This window comes from Heterodontus francisci, chromosome 42 (assembly GCF_036365525.1).
Source record: "Heterodontus francisci isolate sHetFra1 chromosome 42, sHetFra1.hap1, whole genome shotgun sequence".
Classification (NCBI taxonomy): Eukaryota; Metazoa; Chordata; class Chondrichthyes; order Heterodontiformes; family Heterodontidae; genus Heterodontus; species Heterodontus francisci.
Window position 1 is genome coordinate 22543042 of NC_090412.1, and position 26575 is coordinate 22569616.

Sequence of the window (26575 nt, forward strand, 5' to 3'; positions counted from 1 at the left end):
TCAATGGTAGCCCCTAGGATGTTGATAGTGGGGGATTCAGTGATGGTAATGCCATTGAATGTCAAGGGGAGATGGTTAGATTCTCTCTTGTTGGAGATGGTCATTGCCTAGCACTTGTGTGGTGCAAATGTTACTTGCCACTTATCTGCCCAAGCCTGGATATTGTCCAAATCTTGCTGCATTTCTACACGGACTGCTTCAGTATCTGAGGAGTCCTGAGTGGTGCTGAACATTGTGCAATCATCAGTGAACATCCCCACTTTTGACCTTATGATTGAAGGAAGGTCATTGATGAAGCAGCTGAAGATGGTTGGGCCTACGACACTACCCTGAGGAACTCCTGCAGTGATGTCCTGGAGCTCAGATGATTGACCTCCAACAACCACAACCATCTTCCTTTGTGCTAGGTATGACTCCAACCAGTTTTTCCCGATTCCTATTGATCTCAGTTTTGCTAGGGCCCCTTGATGCCATACTCGGTCAAATGCTGCCTTGATGTCAAGGGCAGTCACTCTCACTTCACCTCATGAGTTCAGCTCTTTTGTCCATGTTTGAACCAAGGCTGTAATGAGGTCAGGAGCTGAGTGGCTCTGGTGGAACCCAAACTGAGCGTCAGTAGGCAGGTTATTGCTAAGCAAATGCCTCTTGGTGGCACTGTTGATGACACCTTCCATCACTTTACTGATGATTGAGAGTAGGCTGATGGGGTGGTAATTGGCCGGGTTGGATTTGTCCTGCTTTTTGTGTACAGGACATACCTGGGCAATTTTCCACATTGCAGGGTAGATGCCAATGTTGTAGTTGTACTGGAACAGCTTGGCTAGGGGCGCGGCAAGTTCTGGAACACAGGTCTTCAGTACTATTGCCGGAATATTGACAGGGCCCATAGACTGAGAAATGGGCAGGGCAGCATTAAAGGATTTCAAATTGTTTCTAAGCATTTTTTTAAAATTTAGGGTACTGTTAAGTATTAAAACCACTTCTGACATTTTATCAGTTTTATTACTGTAATGTTAGTGTTTGACTTTGTATCACACTGTGAGCTGTAAACTTATAAAGTCAAACACTACGACTACAGTAATAAAACTGGCAAGCCCAGAGGACACCTTCAGTCTCTGAAGCTGTCAGGAATCTCAGGGTTAAAGCTTGGTTTTAGATCTCACTGGTGGTGCATTTACATATTGATTCATCCAGATGCAGTTTTTATCTCCTGCTGGTCCTGCTTAATGTTGAATGGGGTTCCATGGGCTGTGAGCAGCCCTCTGATAAGCCTACACAATGAGTGTTGGAAGGCGACACAAACACTGGGTTTCACAGACCAGAGACTGAACCAGGAGTTTCTTGATCTGCGCAATTCAGTACCACAACACACAGTGCATTTAATTACAGTAACCCCTGTGCTCATTGATCTACATTGGCTCCAGTCTACCAATGCCTTGATCCTTGTTTAAACCACCCCCCCCAATGCCCTTACCCCTCCCTATCTCTGTAACCATTCCAGCCCTACACCCCTCCGACAACTCTCTCCTCCTCCAATTCCGCCCTCTTGTGAATCTCCGATGTCCTGCGTAATGGACCAGCTTTTCTTGTTGCTGCTTGTTTGGAATTACTTTGATCTCGGTGCTGCTCCCAGGGTTTAATGGTGGCTGACAGTCTGCACTAACTCCCCTTGTCGCAAGGGAGTTTTTGAATTAATATTGTACAACCTAATTTGGTGGAGTTAAATGGTGAAGTCTCCTTCATTGAAAAAGCCAGTACTTAACAAAGACCTCGTGACTTCCCCCCCCACCAATTCGCTGGTAACAGCAGCTAAGATTCAACCGTAATTGTTTGCTTCTTGGTCTTCATGACAAGCTGACAGCTCCCCCTCCTTTTCTTGGTTCTCTTTCCTAGTCACGAGGTGAGTGCAGGACCTTCTTCAACATCAAAGCAAAGGCATTCCTGACCTGGCTGCTTCTAAGGTATAAGCAAGAGGACTGAGGTAACTCGCTGTCAGTCAGGAAACATCTGTTCCCTCCTCCTCCACCTGCACCTCTTTTTTTAATAGTGTGGCCAAGATCAGGAGCTCCAGTGTGTGGACCCAAAGTACAATCAGATTAACAAACTCATGCCTACTGCAATGTGTAGGATCATTTACCAAGCTGATACTGGCAGAGCCCTCTTTAACCATAACCCACTCATCACTTATCCTGGCTGTAGATTTGTGATGTTTCAGTTACCAGAAATCTATAAGCCTCAGGGTCCTCTTAGCATTCAAGGCTACGGGCCAAGTGCTGGAAAATGGGATTAGAATAGTTAAGTGCTTGATGGCCGGCACCGACAAAATGGGCCGAAGGGCCTGTTCCTCTGCTGTATAACTCTACGACTCTAGGTCTCAGATTAATGACATCAAAATGTGCCAGGACTCTGTAGATTAAGATTTCTGACCCTATTTATGTTAAAATGCGAAAAACAACTGAGGTGCCCCTCTCATTACTGAATATTCCAGGCAGCCTCCCTGTTTTTCCTGCTATGTCACAGTCCCTCTGTGTAACAAGATGCACCGCTGTGCAGCTCTTTGATTCTGTGCGGTGAAACATGAAAAAGAAATCCCATTCTCCCCGCTAATTCCAATTCTTTGCTGAGTTCCTCCCACAAGCAGTGTACAATTCTTTCAGCCCTGCCTGCGGCTCAGTCTGATTCCGTAGAACAAAATAAAGCATTTCAGGAAGGGAAAGAAAGCCTGAAAAGTTTAATAGGCAGCACTCGCATTTCTCCTAGCCCAGAAGACAATTTTTTTTTTATTATTGTACCGCCTTTATGGTCACAGTATTCACTTCTGCACCACAGCTCCTCCCAAACAAACTGCACCACCACACCACCCCAAACTCTCCCCCAGCACAACCATTGCACCATTTCTGACTTCAGAACCAGACAGAGGAGCAAGGGATACCAGAAAACAGAACTGAGTCAGAGAGAGATTTCGCACCATTTAATTCAAATTAGCACAGCCTGGTACAGCTCATCCCAAGGGTATCTGAAGCAAGGATTTCCTTGGTGAGGATTGCTGACGAGGGGTAGCAGCTCTGTGCAGTATGAGCTCAGACAGGGTGCAAGTACGATCCAAGATGGGAAAGAAAAGGCTTAACGCTCCAAGTGAGGCAAAAACATGCACATTTCACATTCTGCAAAACTTATTAAAGAAAGGAGAAAAATATCTTTTCCTTTATTTCATTAGGATCAGCTTTGAGAAATCTTGACTAGAATAGGTACTAAAATGAATCTAAATTCTAGTGAAACCCACCCAGCTGGACTATTTTTAATTGCTCCCTTTAACATTGGAGGTTCAGAGCTGCTTCAAGGTATTTGGTAACTCTACGTTTTTAAAAAAATGTTCATCAAGATGGATGCAAACCAAGTCAATCTATTCTCACCTCATCTATACCTGCAAAACAAAATCCCTCCCCTGTGTAAGAAACAATATCAAGAGCAGAAAATAATGCTGGAAATGCCCAGGTGCTGTTATCTCTGTAACATTTCCCAGGTTTAAGTTGCGGGTGCTTGGCTGTTGTTTCCTTACCTACGTACATAACCCCTTCTTTCGTTTTCTCTGCAGCATCTTGCACGCCCTGCTTGGTCTTCTCTGCTGCAGCCACCACTCCCTCCTTGGCAAAAGAGAAACCTTTCTTCAGAACTTCCATAGTGTAAAGATTGAACTGTTAGTGTACCAGCCCTTTCTGCTGAGAACTCCCTTCAGCTTGCTCTGAGCTGCTGCAGTTCCTCAGCACCAGCTCGATTGCTTCTTTTTTGTGCACTCGTCTCTTTGACCAGACTCTCTCTCTCTCTCTGTGTCTGCAATGAATGATGAAGCTCTCAGCCCTGCCAGCCCTATTTATGATGTGCCTTGCCACTGGTGCACGCAGTGCCTATGAATATCCGCTGCTGCAATATTAATGACATTGATCTGGGAGGGAGACTGATGGACTGAATGTCTTTTCTGGATGGATTCCAGGGAATCAAGACATTGGCGAAGAATCACTGCAGCCCAAAGCTGCAAAGGCACTGTCGCCATCATTTTCAAATACTGCAGAGTGTCACAATTGGAGCCCCAGTCATTTCACAGACAGGCACTGTGTGCTTTTTTTTTTTAAAAACCTGCCTGTGTATGACAACAGACTTAGCATCACATGTATATTTCCTGAGGTGACTCAATTGTTAGGATGCTGGCACATTAAAAGTTAACCAACATAAATTCTACATTCTGTGCTAAAACAACATGGAGAGCCATGACTCAGCTACAGAGGTGGCTTGGCTTTTTAAAAAAGTGTTCAAGAAGTATAATTAATATTGTAATCCTACCACAGGTAATATTAAAGTTTAGAAAAAAATATGTACTTTTAATTCTGCCTCCTCAGTTAATTCACGTTCTGACATAAGACAGGGGTGATTTGTTCCCTGCACCTTATTTCCTGGCTGAGGACCACAGCTGTTCCCCAGCCACTTTCACTGTTGCTCCAGTTGCGAGGAATTGTGATGATGACAAACTAGAAAAGACTGACCCTCCTGACCATTTCCCCATTGCTTCCCTGTGAGGGAGCAGGTAATTTCTTCAACACCCCTTCACTACCACCAATAGGTTTCAGACTGCGCCCACCACCCTCAACACCTGGGAAATTGTAACCGTGACCTCTTCCCCCAGCCTCCATTGTCCAACCACACTCGGACATGTTGCTGGAGAACTCTGCCTACTTGGGCAACATGTGGCACGTGGACAGATGTGACAGGCTGATTCTCATATCTGTCATGATACATGATAATTAGGCAGCACATGGGTTTTCAGTACTTTTGTGAATGCCTGTTTGATTTGCCATAAATAAAAATAAAATGAAAAACACTTTAAGATATTGATCTTAAACTTTAAAAAAAATTGAACTTGTTTGTAAGCTAACATAAACCGCCTCAATCAACCTTTAAAAATCAATTTTAAAATTAATATCTTCACAAAATACTAATACATGCATAAGAAGTGAGGAAGTGTTTGGGTATTTACTCACAGCCCTGGATTTATTTAATGAGTTGACACGTACACCATTAGTTTGGGATTTGCTTTTCCCTGCATAGTACTGGCTTGGGATTTGGGTCTCTGCGTAGGGTTGGTTTGGCGTTTGAGTCTTTGTGCAACGTTGCTTTGGTATTTGGGGGCAGGATTCTCCCCGCGGCTTTGGAACCCCGCCATCAAGGTCAAATAGGGGTCAGACGCCCACACTGTGTGGGTAACAGTCACCCAGCTGTGATTTTCCTCGCATTGGCCAAGGCAGGCTCGCTGTTCCAGGCTCGCAAAGCTGGAGGGTGTTTAAGAGGCCTGCGAGTACTAAAGAAGGCGCAATAGTGCCTTTTCCAGTAAGTGAGAGAGAGGGTGCCCCTAGATGGTCGTACCCACTCTCCAACCTTTTTTAACTTTAATTTTAAGAATGGCCTCAATAGTCGGGCTATCATAGTGCAGGGGCAACCCCTCCACAGACCAGACAGGCAGGGAAGGCCTCTAAGCCTGCCTCGAGCGTTGGCCCTGTGGTCTGCTTCCGGGAGACCACCTCCAGGAAGCAACGCTATTCCCTGACGCTTCTGGAGACCTGGAGGCCAATTGGAAAATTCCGACAAGAGGACTTTAGCAAGCTGAATTGGCTACATGTCACTTGCGGGCGGGTAGCCCTGCCCACCAACGCACCACACCACCTCCCCCCCACCACCTCGCATCCCACCTCAGGAAAATGGTTTGGAGGCAGGATAGCGCCGGGGAACTGGCACGCCGGTTGGTGGCGCAAGATTCCATGCCCACCTCCATTGAGGCCTAAAAATTCAATCCTGGGTCTCTGTGCAGTGGTGTTCTGTCCGGGAGATGGTGACGAGTGGAAGTCTCTTGGGTTCTCTTCTGAGTCCCCTGCACTGCGCAAAATTAATTAATTATTGGAGAAAATTTCTTATTTGAACTAAGCCAAGTCACCAGGTGACAAGAATAGGGGAAATCAATCGTGATATCCAGACTAATGAATCAAATAGGAATGAAAGATGGACTTAATGAATAATGAGCACTGTCAAGCAGGAACTGAAGTCGAGGAAGAAAAGCCTATTAACAAAGATGGAAAAGGTAAAGGATTTTGATGTGAGCTTGTCTTCATTTGAGAAAAAGAGGTTGCGGAGGGACATTAGCTCTGGGAATTCGGAGGCACAGATCAGTAGTGACCAATCTTCTGGTGCAGTCGGCTGGCTCTATGTATCACAGCTGGTAAATGTGCCCTAAATGCTCAGATTCAGTGTTTAATTGTCTCGGGGGTGGGTTATCATGAAATCAAGGACTGTACTTTCCAACTGTGTTTTTCTAGGCATATTTCCAGGCAGCAAACATTTTTGGGGAGTGCAGTTTGGAGATTCAAAGAATAGTCCAAAGCAAGGTTTAAACTCATGAATGTTGCAACAGAAAAATCTTAAAATGTCACTTTATTTTTGTAATATTCTATTTATAATAGTTATAACAGCAATTGCTGTTTCGGAGCGGACCCTCCATTAACGAGAATGGACACCAGGCATCGATTCATCAAAGAAAAAAGTCATGGGGTTGTGTGCATGCAACATCCCAACTGCTCCTGACAGTGGAGGCTCTGCAGTGGGAGCACTCAATCAGAAAACTAATCTACAGAAGGTTTTGGAAAATGTACAGAAAACAGCAACAAGACTTAGGCACAGGATTGCAGACTCTTGTTGCAGACCATTTGTCGGGTACAAAAAAATCTAAAAAGCTAATGGAATGTTGGCCTTTATAGCTAGAATATAAAGGTGCTATAAGCTGTGCAAAGCCCTGTTTAGACCACGTCTGGAGCACTGTGTTCATTTCTAGGCACTGCATCTTAGAAAGGATATATTGGCCATGGAAGAGTGCAGTGCAGATATACCAGAATGTTACCAGTACTCCAAGGATTAGATTATGAAGAGAGTTCAGATAAAATAAGCTTGTATTCCCTGGAATATAGACGGTTAAGGGGCAATTTGATTGAGCATTTAAGAATTTGAAAGCAATTGATGTGGTAAATAGAGAGAAATTTTTTCTGCTGGTGGGGGAGTCCAAGAGAAGGGAACATAACCTTAAAATCAGAGCCAGGACATTCAGGGTAGAAGTTAGGAAACACTTCCTCACATAAAGGGTTCTGCAAGTGTGGAACTAACGCATAAAGCATCAGCTAGTAGCTCAATTAATAACTTAAAATCTGAAAGCGATAGATTTTTGCTAGCCAGGGTATTCAGGAATCTGGAGCCAAGGCAGGAGGATGGAATTAGGATCCAGATCAGCTGGGATCTCACTGAATGGGCTCATGGGCTGAATGGTTTATTCCTGTCCCTATGTTCCTGCCTATAACACTGCAGTCTGTGTTATTCTGCATGTACACACTGTGGTTTGTCTTGTGTTTAATGCACTGTAACACACCTAATATCCTGCATATCAGCATTGAGTATAAACTTGTCGCCATTAGCATGGAATGCATTCTGCAAGTGCTCCATTGCCTTGTGTTTTGGTAATGTTTTTTGTCAAACCTGCTACAGTGAATGCATAATAATTGCCTTCTGCTCCCTCCACAGTTGGTGTCAGGCGTCACGATGCATTACCCTTCAATTTCATCCGAAGCTTTTAAGGCACAAGTGATTTGATGGTGCTAATGTGAAAGAAATGCAGGATGTTTTAAAAAAATGACAGCAGCCGATTCTCCCTAAATAATTGAAAGTATATGCTTATTACTTATTGATCTTTCACTGCACAATCACATCAGGCTTCAGCACACAACAGACACAGCCTGGAAGCACTGTTCCTTGTACCTGTATGGAACATTAACGAATCCAATAAATCTTACACTGATGAAGAAGTGACAGGGTTCTAACGTCACCACATCACAGCGTTCCACCCAGTGGTGCATGTAGCTGACATCCAAATAAAATCCTCCCTCCTCCTTCCCAAGATTAGATTACAACAGAGGCAAGGTCATATTGAGAGAACTTGTAACTATTGAGCAGAACATAACAATAAATCAATGACATTACTTTCAAATGAGAGAGATTCATTTCCTGGGGTTGAAAAAAGGTCACGCAAATGTGAATCACATATGCAGCAGGGACCCGGTGAAATGCACTGCCTCTCCTGCCCCCACACCACATCCCCCCCCCCACCGGCCTCCCCTTGCCCAGTGTAGAACTCGGAAGGCCTCATGTCTGTGCTGGGTTAACACATCTTACCCATGCCTCCATTATGACAGTCTCTAGACTTTAAAAGTATTTCATTGGCTGTAAAGCGGTTTGGGATGACCCAAGATTGTGAAAGACACTACATAAATACAAATTTTCTTTTGTTAGGAGCAGCACCATTGGTCCTGGTGCCCCTTAGTCAGGGAAGGAGGATGAGCTAGGATTTCTGCTCCCTTTCACTATCCACTCTCTCCTGCTGAAAGCTGCATATGTTTCAATGTCAGATGAGGTCATGGTTATTTTTTTTAGATTAGAGATACAGCACTGAAACAGGCCCTTCGGCCCACCGAGTCTGTGCCGAACATCAACCACCCATTTATACTAATCCTACACTAATCCCATATTCCTACCAAACATCCCCACCTGTCCCTATATTTCCCTACCACCTACCTATACTAGTGACAATTTATAATGGCCAATTTACCTATCAACCTGCAAGTCTTTTGGCCTGTGGGAGGAAACCGGAGCACCCGGAGAAAACCCACGCAGACACAGGGAGAACTTGCAAACTCCACACAGGCAGTACCCGGAATCGAACCCGGGTCCCTGGAGCTGTGAGGCTGTGGTGCTAACCACTGCGCCACTGTGCCGCCTTATGCTCTTGTGTAATGTCCACTCCCCATACACCTGCCCACACTCACTGCCCAATGACAGAGAACGGCTTGAGGTGCTGCAGGGCAGTCGGTGACTGTCGAACGGCACTCGGAATGTATCAGTACCCTTCAGAGAGGGCAGGAAGGGAACAAACTGTAAAGCCAACCTCACTTCAGTTCACCACTCCCTGAACTCTTTGATGCGGTCCATAATCTAAAAGGAAGTACCATTGAAGTGCAACATGTTTGATATTCCTGTGACATTAAATACAGGTTTAAACTTAATTACAGAAAGTGCTGGGAATACTCGGCAGGTCTGGCAGCATCTGTGGAGAGAGAAACAGAGTTAATGTTTCAGGTCAGTGACTGCCGCTACTGCAAGAGGCCCTTAAATTTACAACAGGTACGATATTGTAATGGTTGCAGTGCTGGAATAGCAACCTCAACTGGTTCACAGATTCTCTTCGCTAAAGGACATTAATCACTCCTATCCAGTCTGGCTGGTGTTGCCTCTTCATGCCTAGCTAGCAAGCAGTTACAAGCAATCACTGAAAAATAAAATTGGACTGACCTGTCTGTAATGAACCAGGCATCATATTCATATCATGATAAGACTAAGGCAATCTCGGGCCAGAGTCCTTCTCACTAGAATCTGGGATCTGATGCACAATTTAGTTCCACAGATTAATCAAGCAGTAATCGAACATAGTCATAGTCACATAATCATATCTCTAAGTTATCATCTGAGACACTTCCATCACCATTCCTGGTGGGGTGCACAGTAGTATATAGGAGTAGCTTTGTAAATACTCAGTGTTGTCTCTGGACTACATGAAGTATTCAGGTCAACCAAGGTCAAGGAAACCTCCTACTGATTACCTAACACTTGCCATGAATCAGTACTCCTCCATGTTGAACATCACTTGGATGAAGCTGAGGAAAGCAAAGGCACAGAATGTACTCTGGTTGAGGGGCTTCAGTGTCCAACATTACGAGTGGCTCAGTAGTACCATCATTGACCAAGTTGGCTAAAGGAGATAGTTGACAGGCCCTGCATCAGGGGGTGAGGAAATCAACATTAGGAAATGAACTACTTGACCTCATGCTCACCAATCTACCTATTGCAGACACACCTGTCCACAATAACATTGGAAGAAGTGACCACCGCAGTCTTTATGAAGACAAAGAATTACCTCCATCTTAAAGACATTGTCAGTCGTGTAGCATGGTGGTACCACTGTGCTACATAGGATGGACTAAGATCCATCTACCAACCCAAAACTGGGCATCCATGAGGCACGGTGAGCCATCAGCGTCAGCAGAATTACGTACCACCACAATCTAACCAGGACGGGCACATGCCTCACTTCATTACCTTCAAGACAAAGCCTCCTAACCATCTACAAGGCTCAAGTCAGGTTGTGTGATGGAATACTCTCCTTGTCTGGGTGGGTAACAACACTAAAGTTAGACACCATCCAGGACAAGCAGTCTGGTCAATAGGTCCCCCTGCTCAACATCAACCCCCTGTATCATTGGTGCACTATGGCTGCAGTTTGTATGATGTACAGAATGAACTGCAGAAACCAACCAATGTTACTTCAACAGCACCTCCCTCCCCTTTAACCTACACCACCAAGGAGGACAGTGACGTGGGAACACCATCCGCCATTCCTCATCCTGCGTCAATATCCTGGAATTCTCTATCTCATAGCATCACCACAAGGACTGCAGCTGTTCAATGTGAAGACCCAACACCACCTCAGAATGATCAGGGATCAGCATTACCCATATCCTGAGAACGAATAAAAAGAACAAGGCCAAAGGGATTGATTGGCCTATCCATCTCACACCTTCCATGTTTTATCTACAATCTATTTATGTACAATGCTTGAGTTGTGTACCTATCATAACTTCTACATCACCAACTCATTCTTTCACATTAAACCCGGTCACCAGGTTTCTTGGAGGCACCCAAGATCATGTCGTTGGCACCAGCTGGACCTCATGGCCACAAGGCAAGCCTCTTTAAACAATGTTCAAATCACACGCAGCTTCCACAGTGCGGACTGCGACACCGACCACTCCCTGGTGTGCTGCAAGGTTAGCCTCAAACCAAAGAAGCTGCATCATTCCAAGCAGAAGGGCCGCCCGCGCATCAACACTAGCAGAATTTCTCATCCACAGCTGTCACGCAAGTTTCCAAATTCACTTGAAAAAGCCCTCCAAAACACTCCCACAGGGGATGCAGGGACCAAGTGGGCCCACATTAGAGATGCCATCTATGACTCAGCAATGACCACCTATGGAAATTGTGTGTGAAGCGGAATGCAGACTGGTTTCAATCTCATATTGAAGAGCTGGAACCTGTCATAGCCGCTAAGTGCATCGCACTGCTGAACTACAAGAAAGCCCCCAGTGAGTTAACATCCTTGGTACGTAAAGCAGCCAGAAGCGCTGCACAAAGAACAGCCAGGCGCTGCGCAAATGACTACTGGCAACACCTATGCAGTCATATTCAGCTGGCCTCTGACACCGGAAACATCAGAGGAATGTACGATGGCATTAAGAGAGCTTTTGGGCCAACCATCAAGAAGATTGCACCCCCCCCAAATCTAAATCAGGGGACACAATCACTGACCAACACAAGCAAATGGACCACTGGGTGGAGCACTACCTAGAACTGTACTCCAGGGAAAATGTTGTCACTGAGACCGCCCTCAATGCAACCCTGTCTCTGCCAGTCATGGATGAGCTGGACGTACAGCCAACAAAATCGGAACTCAGTGATGCCATTGATTCTCTAGCCACCGGAAAAGCCCCTGGGAAGGACGGCATTACCCCTGAAATCATCAAGAGTGCCAAGCCTGCTATACTTTCAGCTCTGTACGAACTCCTTTGCCTGTGCTGGGACGAGGGAGCAGTACCACAGGACATGCGCGATGCCAATATCATCACCCTCTATAAGAACAAGGGTGACCGCGGTGACTGCAACAACTACCGTGGAATCTCCCTGCTCAGCACAGTGGGGAAAGTCTTCGCTCGAGTCGCTTTAAACAGGCTCCAGAAGCTGGCTGAGCGTGTCTCTCCTGAGGCACAGTGTGGCTTTCGAGCAGAGAGATCCACCATTGACATGCTGTCTCCCTTCACCAACTACAGGAGAAATGCCGCGAACAGCAGATGCCCCTCTACGTTGCTTTCATTGATCTCACCAAAGCCTTTGATCTCGTCAGAAGACGTGGTCTCTTCAGACTACTAGAAAAGATTGGATGTCCACCGAAGCTACTAAGTATCATCACCTCATTCCATGACAATATGAAAGGCACATTTCAGCATAGCGGCGCTTCATCAGACCCCTTTCCAATCCTGAGTGGCGTGAAACAGGGCTGTGTTCTCGCACCTACACTATTTGGGATCTTCTTCTCCCTGCTGCTCTCACATGCATTTAAGTCCTCAGAAGAAGGAATTTTCCTCCACACAAGATCAGGGGGCAGGTTGTTCAACCTTGCCCGCCTAAAAGCGAAGACCAAAGTACGGAAAGTCCTCATCAGGGAACTCCACTTTGCTGACGATGCTGCATTAACATCTCACACTGAAGAGTGTCTGCAGAGACTCATAGACAGGTTTGCGGCTGCCTGCAATGAATTTGGCCTAACCATCAGCCTCAAGAAAACGAACATCATGGGACAGGATGTCAGAAATGCTCCATCTATCAATATCGGCGATCACTCTCGAAGTGGTTCAAGAGTTCACCTACCTAGGCTCAACTATCACCAGTAACCTGTCTCTCGATGCAAAATTAAACAAGCGCATGGGAAAGGCTTCCTCTGCTATGTCCAGACTGGCCAAGAGAGTGTGGGAAAATGGCGCACTGACACAGAACACAGAAGTCCAAGTGTATCAAGCCTGTGTCCTCAGTACCTTGCTCTATGGCAGCGAGGCCTGGACAACGTATGTCAGCCAAGAGCGACGTCTCAATTCATTCCAACTTCGCTGCCTCCAGAGAATCCTTGGCATCAGGTGGCAGGACCGTACTACCAACACAGAAGTCCTCGAGACGGCCAACATCCCCAGCATATACACCCTACTAAGCCAGCGGCGCCTGAGATGGCTTGGCCATGTGAGCCGCATGGAAGATGGCAGGATCCCCAAGGACACATTGCACAGCGAGCTCGTCACTGGTACCAGACCCACCGGCCGTCTATGGCTCCACTTTAAAGACGTCTGCAAACGTGACATGAAGTCCTGTGACATTGATCACAAGTCGTGGGAGTCAGTTGCCAGCGATCGCCAGAGCTGGTGGGCAACCATAAAGGCGGGGCTAAAGCGTGGGGAGTCGAAGAGACTTAGCAGTTGGCAGGAAAAAAGACAGAAGCACAAGGAGAGAGCCAACTGTGTAACAGCCCTGACAACCAATTTTATCTGCAGCACCTGTGGAAGAGTCTGTCACTCTAGAATTGGCCTTTATAGCCACTCCAGGCGCTGCTGCACAAACCACTGACCACCTCCAGGCGCTTACCCATTGTCTCTCGAGACAAGGAGGCCAAAGAAAGAAAGATTCCATTACTGAAACCACCCAAACGATTTGATCTCTTGTGGTAATGTTATGCAATCTTTCTCCTCGTTCCTCCCAAAAGGTAAATCAATACTCCAGAGTATCTATCTATCATTATAATGTAGGCAACAAGAGTTTCGTGACATGACATTCTCCAGGCCCATACTCTACACAGCATTCAATCATCTCTATCTTAATTAACATTATGACCTGGATACACATCCAGCTCTTTTTCAAAGGTGTTAACAGAGCACTAGGCAGGTAGGAGACTATTCCACATATCCATGACTTTGGGGGGGGGGGGGGGGGGTGTGGGGGAAATAAAATTCTTTAATCTTGATGCTTGTTAATATTCTTGTAATGTTCATTTAGTCATGTAAATCAAAGTTAAATAATGTTTGATTTCCTCTTCCTTAACTGGCCTAGTCGGTAGATTCAGATTTTGAACAAGCAGCCACCGTTTGCTATGTTCAAAAGTGGGCATTTAAATAAGACTTGCGAGCAAGCACAGAGCAGTTTGATTGTTCATAGGATAACTTGGTTGGTTTTATTATGTGGGACTGGAGTAAACAATGAGAACTATGGTCAAAAGATCACATTCCAGAATGTGTGGCGCTTGATGCTGCAACATAAGGAAGGATATACTCTCACCTTTTTCTTCGGTTTTATGTTCTTTATTTTGCTTCCTCATCTTGTTCCAGAGTCACACACCTTCTCCCAGAAGGGAGGTGGTGGCGTAGTGGTATTGTCACTGGACTAGTAACCCAGAGACCCAGGGTATTTCTCTGGGGACATGGGTTCGAATCCCACCACAGCAGAAGGTGGGATTTGAATTCAATTAATAAATCTGGAATTAAAAGCTAGTCTAATGATGGCCATGAAACCATTGTCGATTGTTGTAAAAACCCATCTGGTTCACTAATGTCCTTTAGGGAAGGAAATCTGCTGTCCTTACCTGGTCTGGCCTACATGTGACTCCAGACCCACAGCAATGTGGTTGACTCCTATATGCCCTCTGAAATGGCCTAGCAAGCCACTCAGTTGGGGTAATTAGGGATGGGCAATAAATGCTGGCCTGGCCAGCGACGCCCACATCCCATGAATGAATAAAAAAAAAGCCAAGACAATAGGCTGGAGACCTCCCATGTTTCTCAAAATCCAACCATTTGGAACTAAGAGATTGACTCAGCAAAGACATTGCTCTGTCTGTCTAATTGATTGGCTGTGACATGTCAGCATTGGCTCAGTGATCACACTCTAATCTCTGAGTCAGAAAGTTATCGGTTCAAGTCCCACTGGAGGACTTGACCACGTAATCTAGGCTGGCATTTCACCACGGTACGGAGGAAGTGCTGCACTGTCAGCGGTGCTGTCTTTCGGATGAGACATTAAACAAATGGTCTTATCTGATATCATCAAATGGATCTAAAGAATTCTGTGGCAGTGTTGAAAGAAGAGCAGGGGAGTTCCTCTGGTGTTCTAGACATCATTTATCCCTCAGCCAATATGAACAAAAACAGGTTAACTGGTCATTTGCAGGGAGTACAACAAAGGTCGCCAACCTGATCCCGGGATTGTCCAATGAGGGGAGATTGAGGAGACCAGGCCTATATTCTCTAGAGTTTAGAAGAATAAAAGGTGACCTCATTGAAGCATAGGGCTCGACAGGGTGGATGCAGGAAGGATGTTTCCCCTGGCTTCAGGGGGGTGGGGTCCAGAACCAGGGGACACAGTCTCAGAATAAGGGGCAGGCCATTTAAGATGGAGATGAGGAGGAATTGCTTCACTCAGAGGGTGGTGAATCCTTGGAATTCTCTACTCCAGAGGGCTGTGGAGGCTCAGTCATTGAGTATGTTCAAGACAGAGATCGATAGATTTCGAGATATTAAAGATATCAAGGGATATGGGGATAGTGCAGGAAAATGGCGTTGAGTTAGAAGATCAGCCCTGATCTAGTTGAATGGTAGAGCAGGCTCGAGGGGCCAAATAGCCGCCTTCTGCTCCTACTTCCTATGTTCCTGTCTCATTGCTGTTTTTGTGGGATCTTGCTGTGCAGGAATTGGCGGCTGCGTTTCACTGCATTACAACTGTTACTGCACTTCAAAAAGTATTTCATTGGCCCAGAAGCACTTTGAGGATGTGCGGTCAGTTGCAGGAGCATTCAGCTAATGCTCCATTTGAGCTCAACTTAAATAAGGAGTCCAGCCTTTACCATCACTTTAAAAACTGGTTAAAAATGAGTATTGATTTTAACATCCTTTGCTCTGTGGTTTTAAAGTAAATTTTCTTTCAGCAATGTACGAAAATATCAATGTGGGAACGTGTTTTAACACAGGTTCAGTGTCCAATGAAGCTGAATTAACACCATTGAAGCACCTTGTATTAATGACTGTTCCCCTGTTGATGTTAATCCAGCTCCCTTCCACTTTCAACTCCCAGTAAGTCATCCCAGCCAGAATCCTATATGCTAATGACTATATCTTTGCTGATAATCCAGCTTCCTATCTTCTGTAAATCCACTACTGGAGCTGCAAAGTGCAACTTTATTGATAAGAAGTGACAACTTCTCATCTGCTTGCCTGTCCAGCAGCTGCTCCCCCTGGAATCCTGCCAAAGTTAACTCTCAGAACTTCTGAATCCTCTTTTCCACCCCCTTCTATCCAGATGCTGCATTGGTAAAGCTGCCCTGGTGGAAGATGACTTTTTTGGCTCACTTTTCCTATTCAACTCCAATTTGAAAGATTTGGTTCAAGATTCATTGCTCCATTCTTTCAAACATTTTGAGCAGGATGGCTGATTTGCAATGTAATGCGTTCTTTATGTTGTCTGACACAACATAAATGAGATGCATGGAGTCTAGTTGGTTGTATGGGCGGCACAGTGATCGCAGTGGTTAGCACCGCAGCCTCACAGCTCCAGCGACCCGGGTTCAATTCTGGGTACTGTCTGTGTGGAGTTTGCAAGTTCTCCCTGTGTCTGCGTGGGTTTTCTCCAGGTGCTCCGGTTTCCTCCCACAAGCCAAAAGACTTGCAGGGTAGTAGGTAAATTGGCCATTATAAATTGCCCCTAGTATAGGTCGATGGTAGGGAAAATATAGGGACAGGTGGGGATGTGGTAGGAATATGGGATTAGTGTAGGATTAGTATAAATGGGTGGTTGATGGTCGGCACAGACTCGGTGGGCCGAAGGGCCTGTTTCAGTGCTGTATCTCTAAACTAAACAGGTTTATTGCGGCTAAACTATTACACATAGTACAGAGCAAATTATATACCTTACTCTGGGTGTTACAGTTGCAGAGTGACTCTTGCTTGAAGTCACGTAACTGCATCCTGGTACTTGGCTCAGTCGCATACTAAGATCTTAAAGGGACAGCATGCACTTGCTGAATAAATTGGTTTTGTCTTTGCTAAATGGGATTTTAGGAATTTTAACCTGTGATTTGGATATCATATTCCACAGTTCCAATTTTTTCTGTAAAAACAATAGTAAGTTTTGAAGAACTGAAAATAAGTTTCATCCCAACTAAGTTTGTTCAACCTGCCACTCTTTAGTCTCCAATAAGACATCTCATCCTAATATCCTTACAACATCTGTCATCCCTACAATGTGTCCTTCTGCACTTACTCTTGTCGTGTGTCATCATTTGAAGTTCCCTTGCATACGGTTAAGGCAGAGACCATTACATCTTTTAACGGTAGAGTAGATATATGCATTTGAGTTAGATGATCATACAGAGCTATGGGAGCAGTGGGATGAGTTTTGAATTGCCCTAATGAAAAGCCAGCACAGACACAGTAGACTGAATGAGTTTTTTCTGTGCTGCAAACTTCCATGATTCTGTAGTTCAGTCCATATTTCCTTCTCCTTAGAAATATATTTGTGTTCTCTCTACCTCATGGATGGGTTCCTTGTCCTTCCAACAACTTTGCTGCTAAATTGATACTTTACAAAGTCATAGTAACTGTTGATAACTCTTGATCTATCCGGTACTTTAAAGATGCAAGTCAACCTATGATTAACAGTATGGTTTTCAACATGGCCATTCCACTGGTGATCTTGAACTCTGTTGCACACCTCTGGATCTTTGTTCTTGAACACTTTAGTGATTCATTTGCATTGCCTTGGGCATCCTCAAAGCAACGGAGTGGAGTCATGCACATCTAAAACAAGTAACCATCTCTCATCAAACCTATTTTCATGTCTGTCTAGTAGGCTTTCAAACTGGTTCAGCTTTGCTTTAGTTGATGGATTTTCCTCTAAGCATTTCTCTATTCCCTTGCGAGTTCCCTAAGGATCTATTTTTACTTTCTCATTGCATTATTTATGGATTAATAGTCATAAAACAGTGGAGACCCCAGGCAATGGTATTAGGACCACTGCTCATTTTAATATATATTAATGACCTGGATTTGGACCAGAGGCAATTTAAGGAAACATGTTTTTGTGCAGCGAGTTATGATCTGCAATGCACTGCCTGAAATGATGGTGGAAGCAGATTCAATGGTAACTTAAAAAAGGGAATTGGATAAATACTTGAAGGGAAAATGTTTACATGGCTGTGGGGAAAGAGTAGAGGAATGGGATTAATTGGATTGCTCTACCAAAGAGCTGACACAGGCATGATGTAACAGATAGCATGTGACAGATAGCCTCCTTCTGTGCTGTATCATTTTATGATACTAAAAAAAAATTGAGAAATTTAGTTCAGCATTATGGTTTGGGCTGATGAGTTGTGCCGGGAAACGAATTCCAGATTTGAACATGTTCAGTGAAGAAATGAGAACTCAGTTTTATGTTGTTCCCCACACTGTAACAGATACACCGAATCACACAAAACTTAACGAGACAAAATTCTTAATCTTCTTAGCCGCTCATAATGCATTTCGAAAAACTGTAAACAACATATTTAAGAACGTAACCAATACAATAAAGGGGGTCTGAAGGGGATAGGGTAAATCTTACAAGACTCTTTTCTCTGTGCAGACCTTTGATGGAGAATTGGGTGCAGTCTGGTGTCTCCAGTTCTTTGATCTTGCTTCATTTAAGCAAGATGCCTCACTGCACAAAATTCACCCAATAGTGTCCTGGAGAAATGATATATGAGAACGTTACAAGATTTGTAAATAGAACATAATGACATAACTGACACTAAAATAAGGATAAATAAGTTTTAGATAGATGAAAGTAACAATGGCTGATGTAATTGCTGCAACAATAACTTTCCTCAGCTAATGTATACCTCTGTGCAATACCTACAGCCATGAATGTGTGTCCTCAATCATCATCATCAAGATCAATGTTCCCCAGTCACTAGAACTCCCTCCAGACCTCTTCATGTTTAATGAGTATTAGCAGGTTATTCAGTTGTACAGAACATCGTGTCAACGCCCAATCCCGCCCTCACCTGACATCTGCCCAACCCATACACACGGTCCAGCAGGAGCCACTGAAGAGCAACATGTGGTTAGAGCTGTGGCTGGACCCACTCTAACATGTCAATGAATGAAGAAGGACTAATGATGGAGGCAGCAAAGAGAGAGAGGGAGGCTGTTGATTGGACTTGTAAAGAAGTGAAGGAACTGTAATTTGATGACTTTACACATGATGCATTGAAGTGAATGAATGAATTGTCTGCTGATGTCGCTGCGCTTGAGGGCACACAATTTATCAGGTGCAGTATTGATTCTTCAAATTTGTAAAGTGCTGGCTGAGCATCTCTTAACTGTTAAATCATTCTCATTTGAAGAAATGCAGTAAATGGTAATAGCCATGGTAGTTACAACAAGTACAGCAGTTCCAATAAGTACAGAAATGAATGTGTTTGGTAGTAAATGTATCCGTGATAGTTATATTTTACTTATTTCTTCCTTCATTTTCATTGTGTTAAAACTGAAAACACATGCATGGTCTCTTTCACTCTCTCAATTTTCCTGGACTCGAATTGCAAATTCACTCTGTATATCACAGAGCAAGTAAATAAAGTGTGTAAGATAGGGAGGATGGTTACAACAGGTTCAGTCTCTGGAGTAGCTCCAGTAGTTGCGTTAAGTGCAGTTAGTGCAATAGATAATGCATGCAGTCACAACAGGGAAAATGGTGGTACTCATTCATACTCATACAAGATGGCAATCCTTATTTGAAATAAAATTAGTCTTCAAGACGCACAAAGCCAAAAGCTGCCTGATTGGTGTCACCCACATCCCAAGAACAAACTAGTTAAATGAATGCGTTTGGTATTAAATGTATCTATGATAGTTATATTTCCTCGACTTCTCTGTCTCCATCTCTGGGGATAGTCTGTCTACTAATATTCAAAGTAAGCCCACCGACTCCCACAGCTCCCTCGACTACACTTCTTCACACCCTGCCTCCTGTAAGGACTCCATTCCATTCTCCCAGTTTCTTTGTCTCTGACGCATCTACTCTGATGATGCTACCTTCCATGACAGTGCTTCTGATATGTCTTCCTTTTTCCTCAACCGAGAATTCCCCCCCTCCACTGTGGTTGACAGGGCCCACAACCGTGTCCGGCCCATTTCCCGTACCTCTGCCCTCACCCTTTCCCCTCAGTCCCAGAACCGTGACAGGGTTCCCCTTGTCCTCACTTTCCACCCCATCAGCCTCCATATCCAAAGGATCATCCACCGCCATTTCTGCCACCTCCAGCGTGATGCCACTACCAAAGGCATCTTCCCCTCCCTTCCCCTGTCAGTATTCCGAAGGGATCGTTCCCTCCGTGACACCTTGGTCCACTCCTCCATTATCCCCACCACCTCATCCCCTTCCCACGGTACCTGCCCAATAACCTTCTCTCTGCTCACAACGCCAGGCCCCAAACACTCCTTTCAGGTGAAGCAGCGATTTACTTGTACTTCTTTCAATGTAGTATACTGTATTCGCTGCTCACAATGTGGTCTCCTCTACATTGGGGAGAACCAAACGGAGACTGGGTGCCCGCTTTACGGAACACCTCTGCTCAGTCCGAAAGTAAGACCCCGAGCTTCCGGTTGCTTGCCATTTCAACACTCCCCCTTGCTCTCATGCTCACATCTCTGTCCTGGGATTGCTACTGTGTTCCAGTGAATACCAACGCAAGCTCGAGGAACAGCAGCTCATTTACCGATTAGGTACGCTACAGCCTGCCAGACTGAACATTGAGTTCAATAATTTCAGAGCATGATGGGCCCCCCTTTTTTATTTTTACTTTTATTTTTTGTGTTTATTTTATTTTAGTTTGTTCCGTTTGTTTCTACTGTGCCTACCCACGATTTTCATGTTTGTGCTTGTGGCTGTTCAGTTTTCAGTCCATTAACACCCTATCTGTACTAATGCTTTGTCTTTCAACACACCATTAACCTATTGTTTGCCTTTGCTCCATAACCTTCTGGTCAGCTATTCTGTGATCTTGTCCTATCAACACCTCTTTTGTTATCTCTTGCCTCACCCCTGCTTTACTTGCTTAAAATCTTTTATATCTCTTATATCTGCCAGTTCTGAAGAAGGGTCACTGACCTGAAACATTAATTCTGCTTCTCTCTTCACCGATGCTGCCAGACCCGCTGAGTTTTTCCAGCACTTTCTGTTTTTAATTAAAAAAGGAAGTTTCTTTGGACTGTACGGCTATGCTTAATTTTCCAATAAAAGATCTTGTTCAACACTTGCAGGGACAGCATTGACGGGTTTGGGGGAGGGCAATACACACACTTTGAACATCTATAGTTGATTAAGTTAATGAAGATTATGTAGAGATCCTTGTGCCAATCTGAATTTGCTGAGTCATGAAAGCCAAGTGTGATTTTCGCTGAAGCCACATTAAGACCAGAGTCATTGACATTTCAAGCAACTATCAGGAGCACTTGTATTTTCCCTGGTGTTGAATGAAGGTCTGTGCTAGTTACTGCTGTCACGTTGCTGTCTCCTACTTGCTGATAAACGGCAACATGCTTTTCTAATAACAACTTTAACGGAGAAAAAAACATCCCAGTTCTCTAGATTTTGCTGAATGCTGCCATCTCTCCACATGGTTTTGAAGAATCTGTGCAGCCAGTTAGTGCGGATCTACTACAATAACAATCTCTGCTGGGATAGTCTGGTCCTGCCGGTGTAACAGTCTCCATTGCCTTAATGGTATCACTAGTCTAAGTAATGGTTGGAATTTGATCTCCATCATTGTGGCCACAGTGTGACTCAGTTGAGGATCAATAGTTCAAAGTGTGCATACCATGGGTGCACGATGTCTTGTACTTGGGGCTGTCACCAGCCACATGACGGATCTGCTCCGTCACTCTGGTTTGCTTTGGAATTGGATTTCATCAACTTATATTTTTATCCCACTAATGATCTTTCATCTACTGCAACCTAACTTGGACCAGAGCAGTAATATTCTTGCTCTCCCTTGCTGCTGAGTTCGGATCAGAGTTGGCCCTGTGCACCCTCTTTCCCTCCACAAGCAATTTTCTCAACAAGTTGTCACTCTCATCGATCCAATCCTGGCAAGATGCCTATGTACCAGGAGTGGATTGTACAGTGTAGCAGGCAAAGGCTTCCACTCGCTCTTAGCATCAATATGTGGTTCAATGGAGGCAGGCTCTGCAGTGGTGGTACCACACAGCTCTCCGCTTTGTATTTGACCCTTTGGCTTCTTCACATCTTAAATATCCAGTGGGTTTCAAAGCAATTCTGTGCCAAAGTGTTTGGATTTCCAGCAAGTACATTCTGGCGAGTGTTTGATGTTCAGCTCCATATGTACCTCTAATAATCCTTGCATCCTGCAGAGCACATTTCCCACCATGGATGTAACTGATCGGATGCCAGTTCTTAGACCACGACTGTATCCAGGATGTCTTTGTGCTTGTCTGGCTGGCAGAAGACTGCCTTGGTGATGACCAGTTTGTGCTTGATGCATTTTGCCACCAGGCAATCACTTGACTTTCTTGCCAACAATTTGGGGCTGTGACATCACTCCAGATATTGGCATCCCTGCCAACCAGTCATTAATATAATCCGTTTATCGGTTTCTAGTGTTGGAGCAGTCATTTTTAAAAACTTGCTCTCAGTACGTCCAAGACCACATTTACTGCTCATCCTATATTGGCTTGAAAGGGACAACGCTAGTTCTCCTGAGAAGGTTATGATGGGCTTCCTTCTTGAAATTAATGATTGTTTACTAGCCCGCTTCAAAGGGCAATAAGTGTGGATAAGTCACGTGAAGGGGTATCAGCATTCCTACCCTGACGTGGGCATGGGGTTTTATAATGGATAAAGTAAAAGTGTGGGAAATTTGGAAGTTAGGTTTCGTAGATGGAGCATGCAGGGAGACAAAAAGGGGATGAATTGTAGCGGGAGATCTGCTGACTGTCTGCTGTTTACGTCTATTTTCTAAAGTTGCTGTGGTTCTACCATGAGGTTATGTGAGGGAGTGGAAGATCCAACTGAGAAATTCACTCCCAAGATTAACACATTACCAAGGCAGTGTTGCACGGCTAGAGATGCCATGGCCAATGTTTGTCCTTCAACCAACATCACTAAAACGGATTACCTGGGCATTGCACTTCATGGGATCTTGCTGTGTGCAAATTGACTGCCATTTTCCCCTATGTTAAAAGAGTGACTACACTTCAAATAGTACTTCATTGTTTGTAAAACACTTTGGGATGTCCTGAGGTTGCGAAAAGTGCTATATAAATGAAAGATATTTCTCTTGCTCTATGACTAGTCAATTTCCCATGTAAGAAGTCAAGGCCAGGCGTAATCTTGAAGGACATCAGTAAACAAATTGGGTTTTTACAACCATCTGGCAGCTTTTGTGATCATCTAACCAGATTAACTGAATCAGTTTTACAACTTGCCTGGGAGGGATTTGAACTTGCAGCCTCTGAGTTACTGATTTAGTACCTACTGTACCTACATATCCGGGTCACTAGAAAACTGTTCCTTAATGTCATTGTCATTGGTGCATAGGCACTAGGGATCGTGACAAAACACTTCTGTTTTAGTGACAGACTATCCAATTTCACAGTGATCTAAGTGTGAATTGCAAATCTTAAACCAGCAGTATGTAATGCTTCATTAACCTGGTTGCTGCAGAAGATGTCACTGCCAGAAGTAAATCCTCCACCAACTATCTTTCTGCAGCTGGCCTCATTCACTGCCATCAGCACTCTCACAGTGAGCCAACTTTTAAGTTAGAAAAGAAAGACTTGTATTTATATTGCGCCTTTCCAGACCTCAGGACATCACAAAGTGCTTAAAACCAGGAAGTACTTTGACGTGTAGTCACTGTTGTAATGCAGGAAACGCGGCAGCCAATTTGTACACAGCAAGCTCCCACAGACAGCATGAGTTAATGACCAGATAATCTGTTTGTTAGTTGAGGGATAAATATTGGCCAAGACACTGGCGAGAACTCCCCTGTTCTTCCAATAATGATGTGGGATCTTTTACATCCACCTGAGAGGGCAGATGTCTCATCCAGAAGATGGCACCTCCGACAGTCAGTATACTACATTGAAGTGTCAGTCTAGATTTTGTGCTCAAATCTCTAGAGCGAGGTTTGAACCCATGACCTTCTGACACAGAGGGGAAGATAACCAAACTCAACCAGCCTTCCTATGTCTTGTCTGTCAAGAGTTCTGATGTTCTGTGATGTTCTGGTTTTTATTTTCCCATTCATAATTCAATTCCAATTTTAAAATCATACTTTTGTCCTTGGTTTTATATAACGCTTTGCTTTTATTTTACACATTCACACCCTCCACCGCTGGCATTCAGTGGCAGCAGTGTGAACCATTTACAAGATGCACTGCAGCAACTTGCCAAGGTTCCTTTGACAGCAGCTTAAACCCGCAAGAACTATATCGCCGTTCCTTCACTGTCGCTGGGTCAAAATCCTGGAACTCCTTCCCTAACAGCACTGCGGGTGTAGCTACACCACATGGACTGCAGTGGTTCAAGAAGACGGCTAACTACCACCTTCTCGAGGGCAGTTAGGGATGGGCAATAAATGCTGGCCTTGCCAGCGATGCTAACACCCCAAGAACGAGTTTAGAAAAAGTACAATAGGTGCAGCAACTACAGGTACAATCTTCATGTGTGATTCTAGACAGTGAATATTATCTGGCTATTCAACTATGGCCAACAACACCAGAGTCCAGTGTTGTCATCATTCAATATGCTTCCAGCCCGATTATTGATAGTAAATCAGGAGCAAGGGATTGGGCTGACTTTAAACCATCTCTAACTCAGGGTGCTGAGGCCAACTGCTCTACCCAAACTAATACCCTGACTAAGATCAGCTAACTCAGTATGGACTGTTGGTTAAGTCTGCACTGGAAACTCCTTTGCCTGTTGGGAGTTTATGTTACTGTACATGCAATAACTGGGCCACAGTGCAAAATATCAGTTCCACTGAGTTATTATGTGTCAGCCATGGCTCAGTTGGTAGCTTTCCCAGCTCTTGAGTCAGAAAGTTGTGTGTTTAAGTCCCTCTTCAGGACTTGAGCACAAAAATCAAGCTGACACTCCAGTGCAGTACTGAGGGAGTGCTACACTGTCAGAGGTGCTGTCTTTTGGATGAGATGTTAAACCGAGGCCCCATCTGTTGTCTCAGGTGAATGTAAAAGATCCTGTGGCACTATTTTGAAGAAAAGGGGAGTTATCTCTGGTGTCCTGACCAATATTTATCGCTCAACCAACATCACAAAAATAGCTTATCCGGTCATTATCACGTTGCTGTTTGTGGGATCTTGCTGTGCGCAAATTGGCTGCCGCATTTCCTATATTACAACAGTGACGACGCTTCAAAAGTAGCTGTAATGTGCTTTGGGGTGTCCTGTTTTCAGGAAAGGCACTATAGAAATGCAAGCTTTTTTTTGTGTTATAGTCTGGTACATTATGCCTGGCAGATTGGTGCAGCTTGGCTCAGTTGGTTGCACTCTCTCATCCAACTGAGTTCAAACCCCACGACGGCACAAAACCCAGGCTCTTTTATACCATCACTGGTGTTCATTTGTAGTGGAACAGAATTGAAAAGCAGAGAAGTTATATTCAACATGTATAGAATCTTGGTGAAAGCACACTTAGAGTACTTAGTGCACAATTCTGGTCCCCACATTAGAAAAAGGATCTGGAGGCACTGGAGAAGGTGCAAAATACAAGGATGATACCAGAACTGAAGGGGTATAACCCAGGAAAGACTGAACAGGCTACGGGCTCTTTTCGCTAGAAAAGAGAAGGCTTAGGAATGACAATAGAAGAATGTAAAATTATGAGGGGGTTTCCATAGGGTAGATATGAAGGTGTTTCCATTTGTAAGGAATCCAAAACTAGGGACCATAACTATAAGAGTCACTAATAAATCCAATAAGGAATTCAGCAGAAACATTTTGACTCTGTTGAGGAAAATAGCAGAAATGAATTTCAGGGTATGCTAAACAAACATATGAAGGGGAATGGAATATACTGAGGATATACTGAGAGGGGGAGCAGAAGAGGAATGGGAGGAGGCTCATCTGGAGCAGAATGGCGTGTTTCTGTCTTGTAGATGCTATGTAATAGACTTGCGTTTTAAAACAAGAAGTTTTTTTTGGAATCTAGTTTGCAGTTTAGATATTTACGGATGGTCCTAATCAAGTTCCGAGTGAAAAATCAGGTGAAAGATAACCTTATGTTCCTGTCTCCCTCCTGCACCCCAAGCAGTTCTTCACCTAATGAGAAGCCGAATATTGCAGCAACTGTATGTGTTTTCGCAGAGAGTGCACCCTGCTCGTAACTGAGTGTTTCAGCCCCATGACCTCTTGTAACGCGATACGTCTTGTATGGAGTCAGGATTGTACAGTCAGCTGCCATTCACATCCCCAGAGGTTCCTGGTTCACACACTGCTCTCAGCTTCTTCAACTCTCTGACTCTGCAGTATTCTCCTGCAGACTATTTCCTGACAATAAGCTGCGCAGCCAGCACTTTGTATGTTGCTGGAAATCAATAACCAATAAATATTTATAATCTCAAGCGTAACTGCATTAACTAAATGTCTACAAGGAAAAACGCTACCCTGCCCCATTAAACCACCTCAATAATTCACAAGACAGGAGGCTGCGAGCGGAACACATGCATCTTAATCTGCTGCAATCCATGAACAGCAGATCCTAGCCGTGCTTTGTAACA

At 44.4% G+C, this 26575-nt stretch overlaps 1 protein-coding gene across 2 annotated transcripts in view; it reads right to left on the bottom strand.

Annotated features, from left to right (window-relative positions):
• Positions 1-26306, bottom strand: part of sncga (synuclein, gamma a) — a 37232-nt gene extending 10926 nt beyond the window's left edge. The window contains exon 1 of one of the 2 annotated variants that reach the window (XM_068020345.1): positions 26118-26306. In XM_068020345.1, the coding sequence (XP_067876446.1) occupies positions 26118-26259 (142 nt within the window). In that variant the 5' untranslated portion in view covers positions 26260-26306. Of the gene's footprint in view, positions 1-3559; positions 3912-26117 lie in introns of those variants that run through there. The other variant, XM_068020346.1, reaches the window with a different exon arrangement.
• Between the last annotated feature and the right edge of the window lie 269 nt (positions 26307-26575).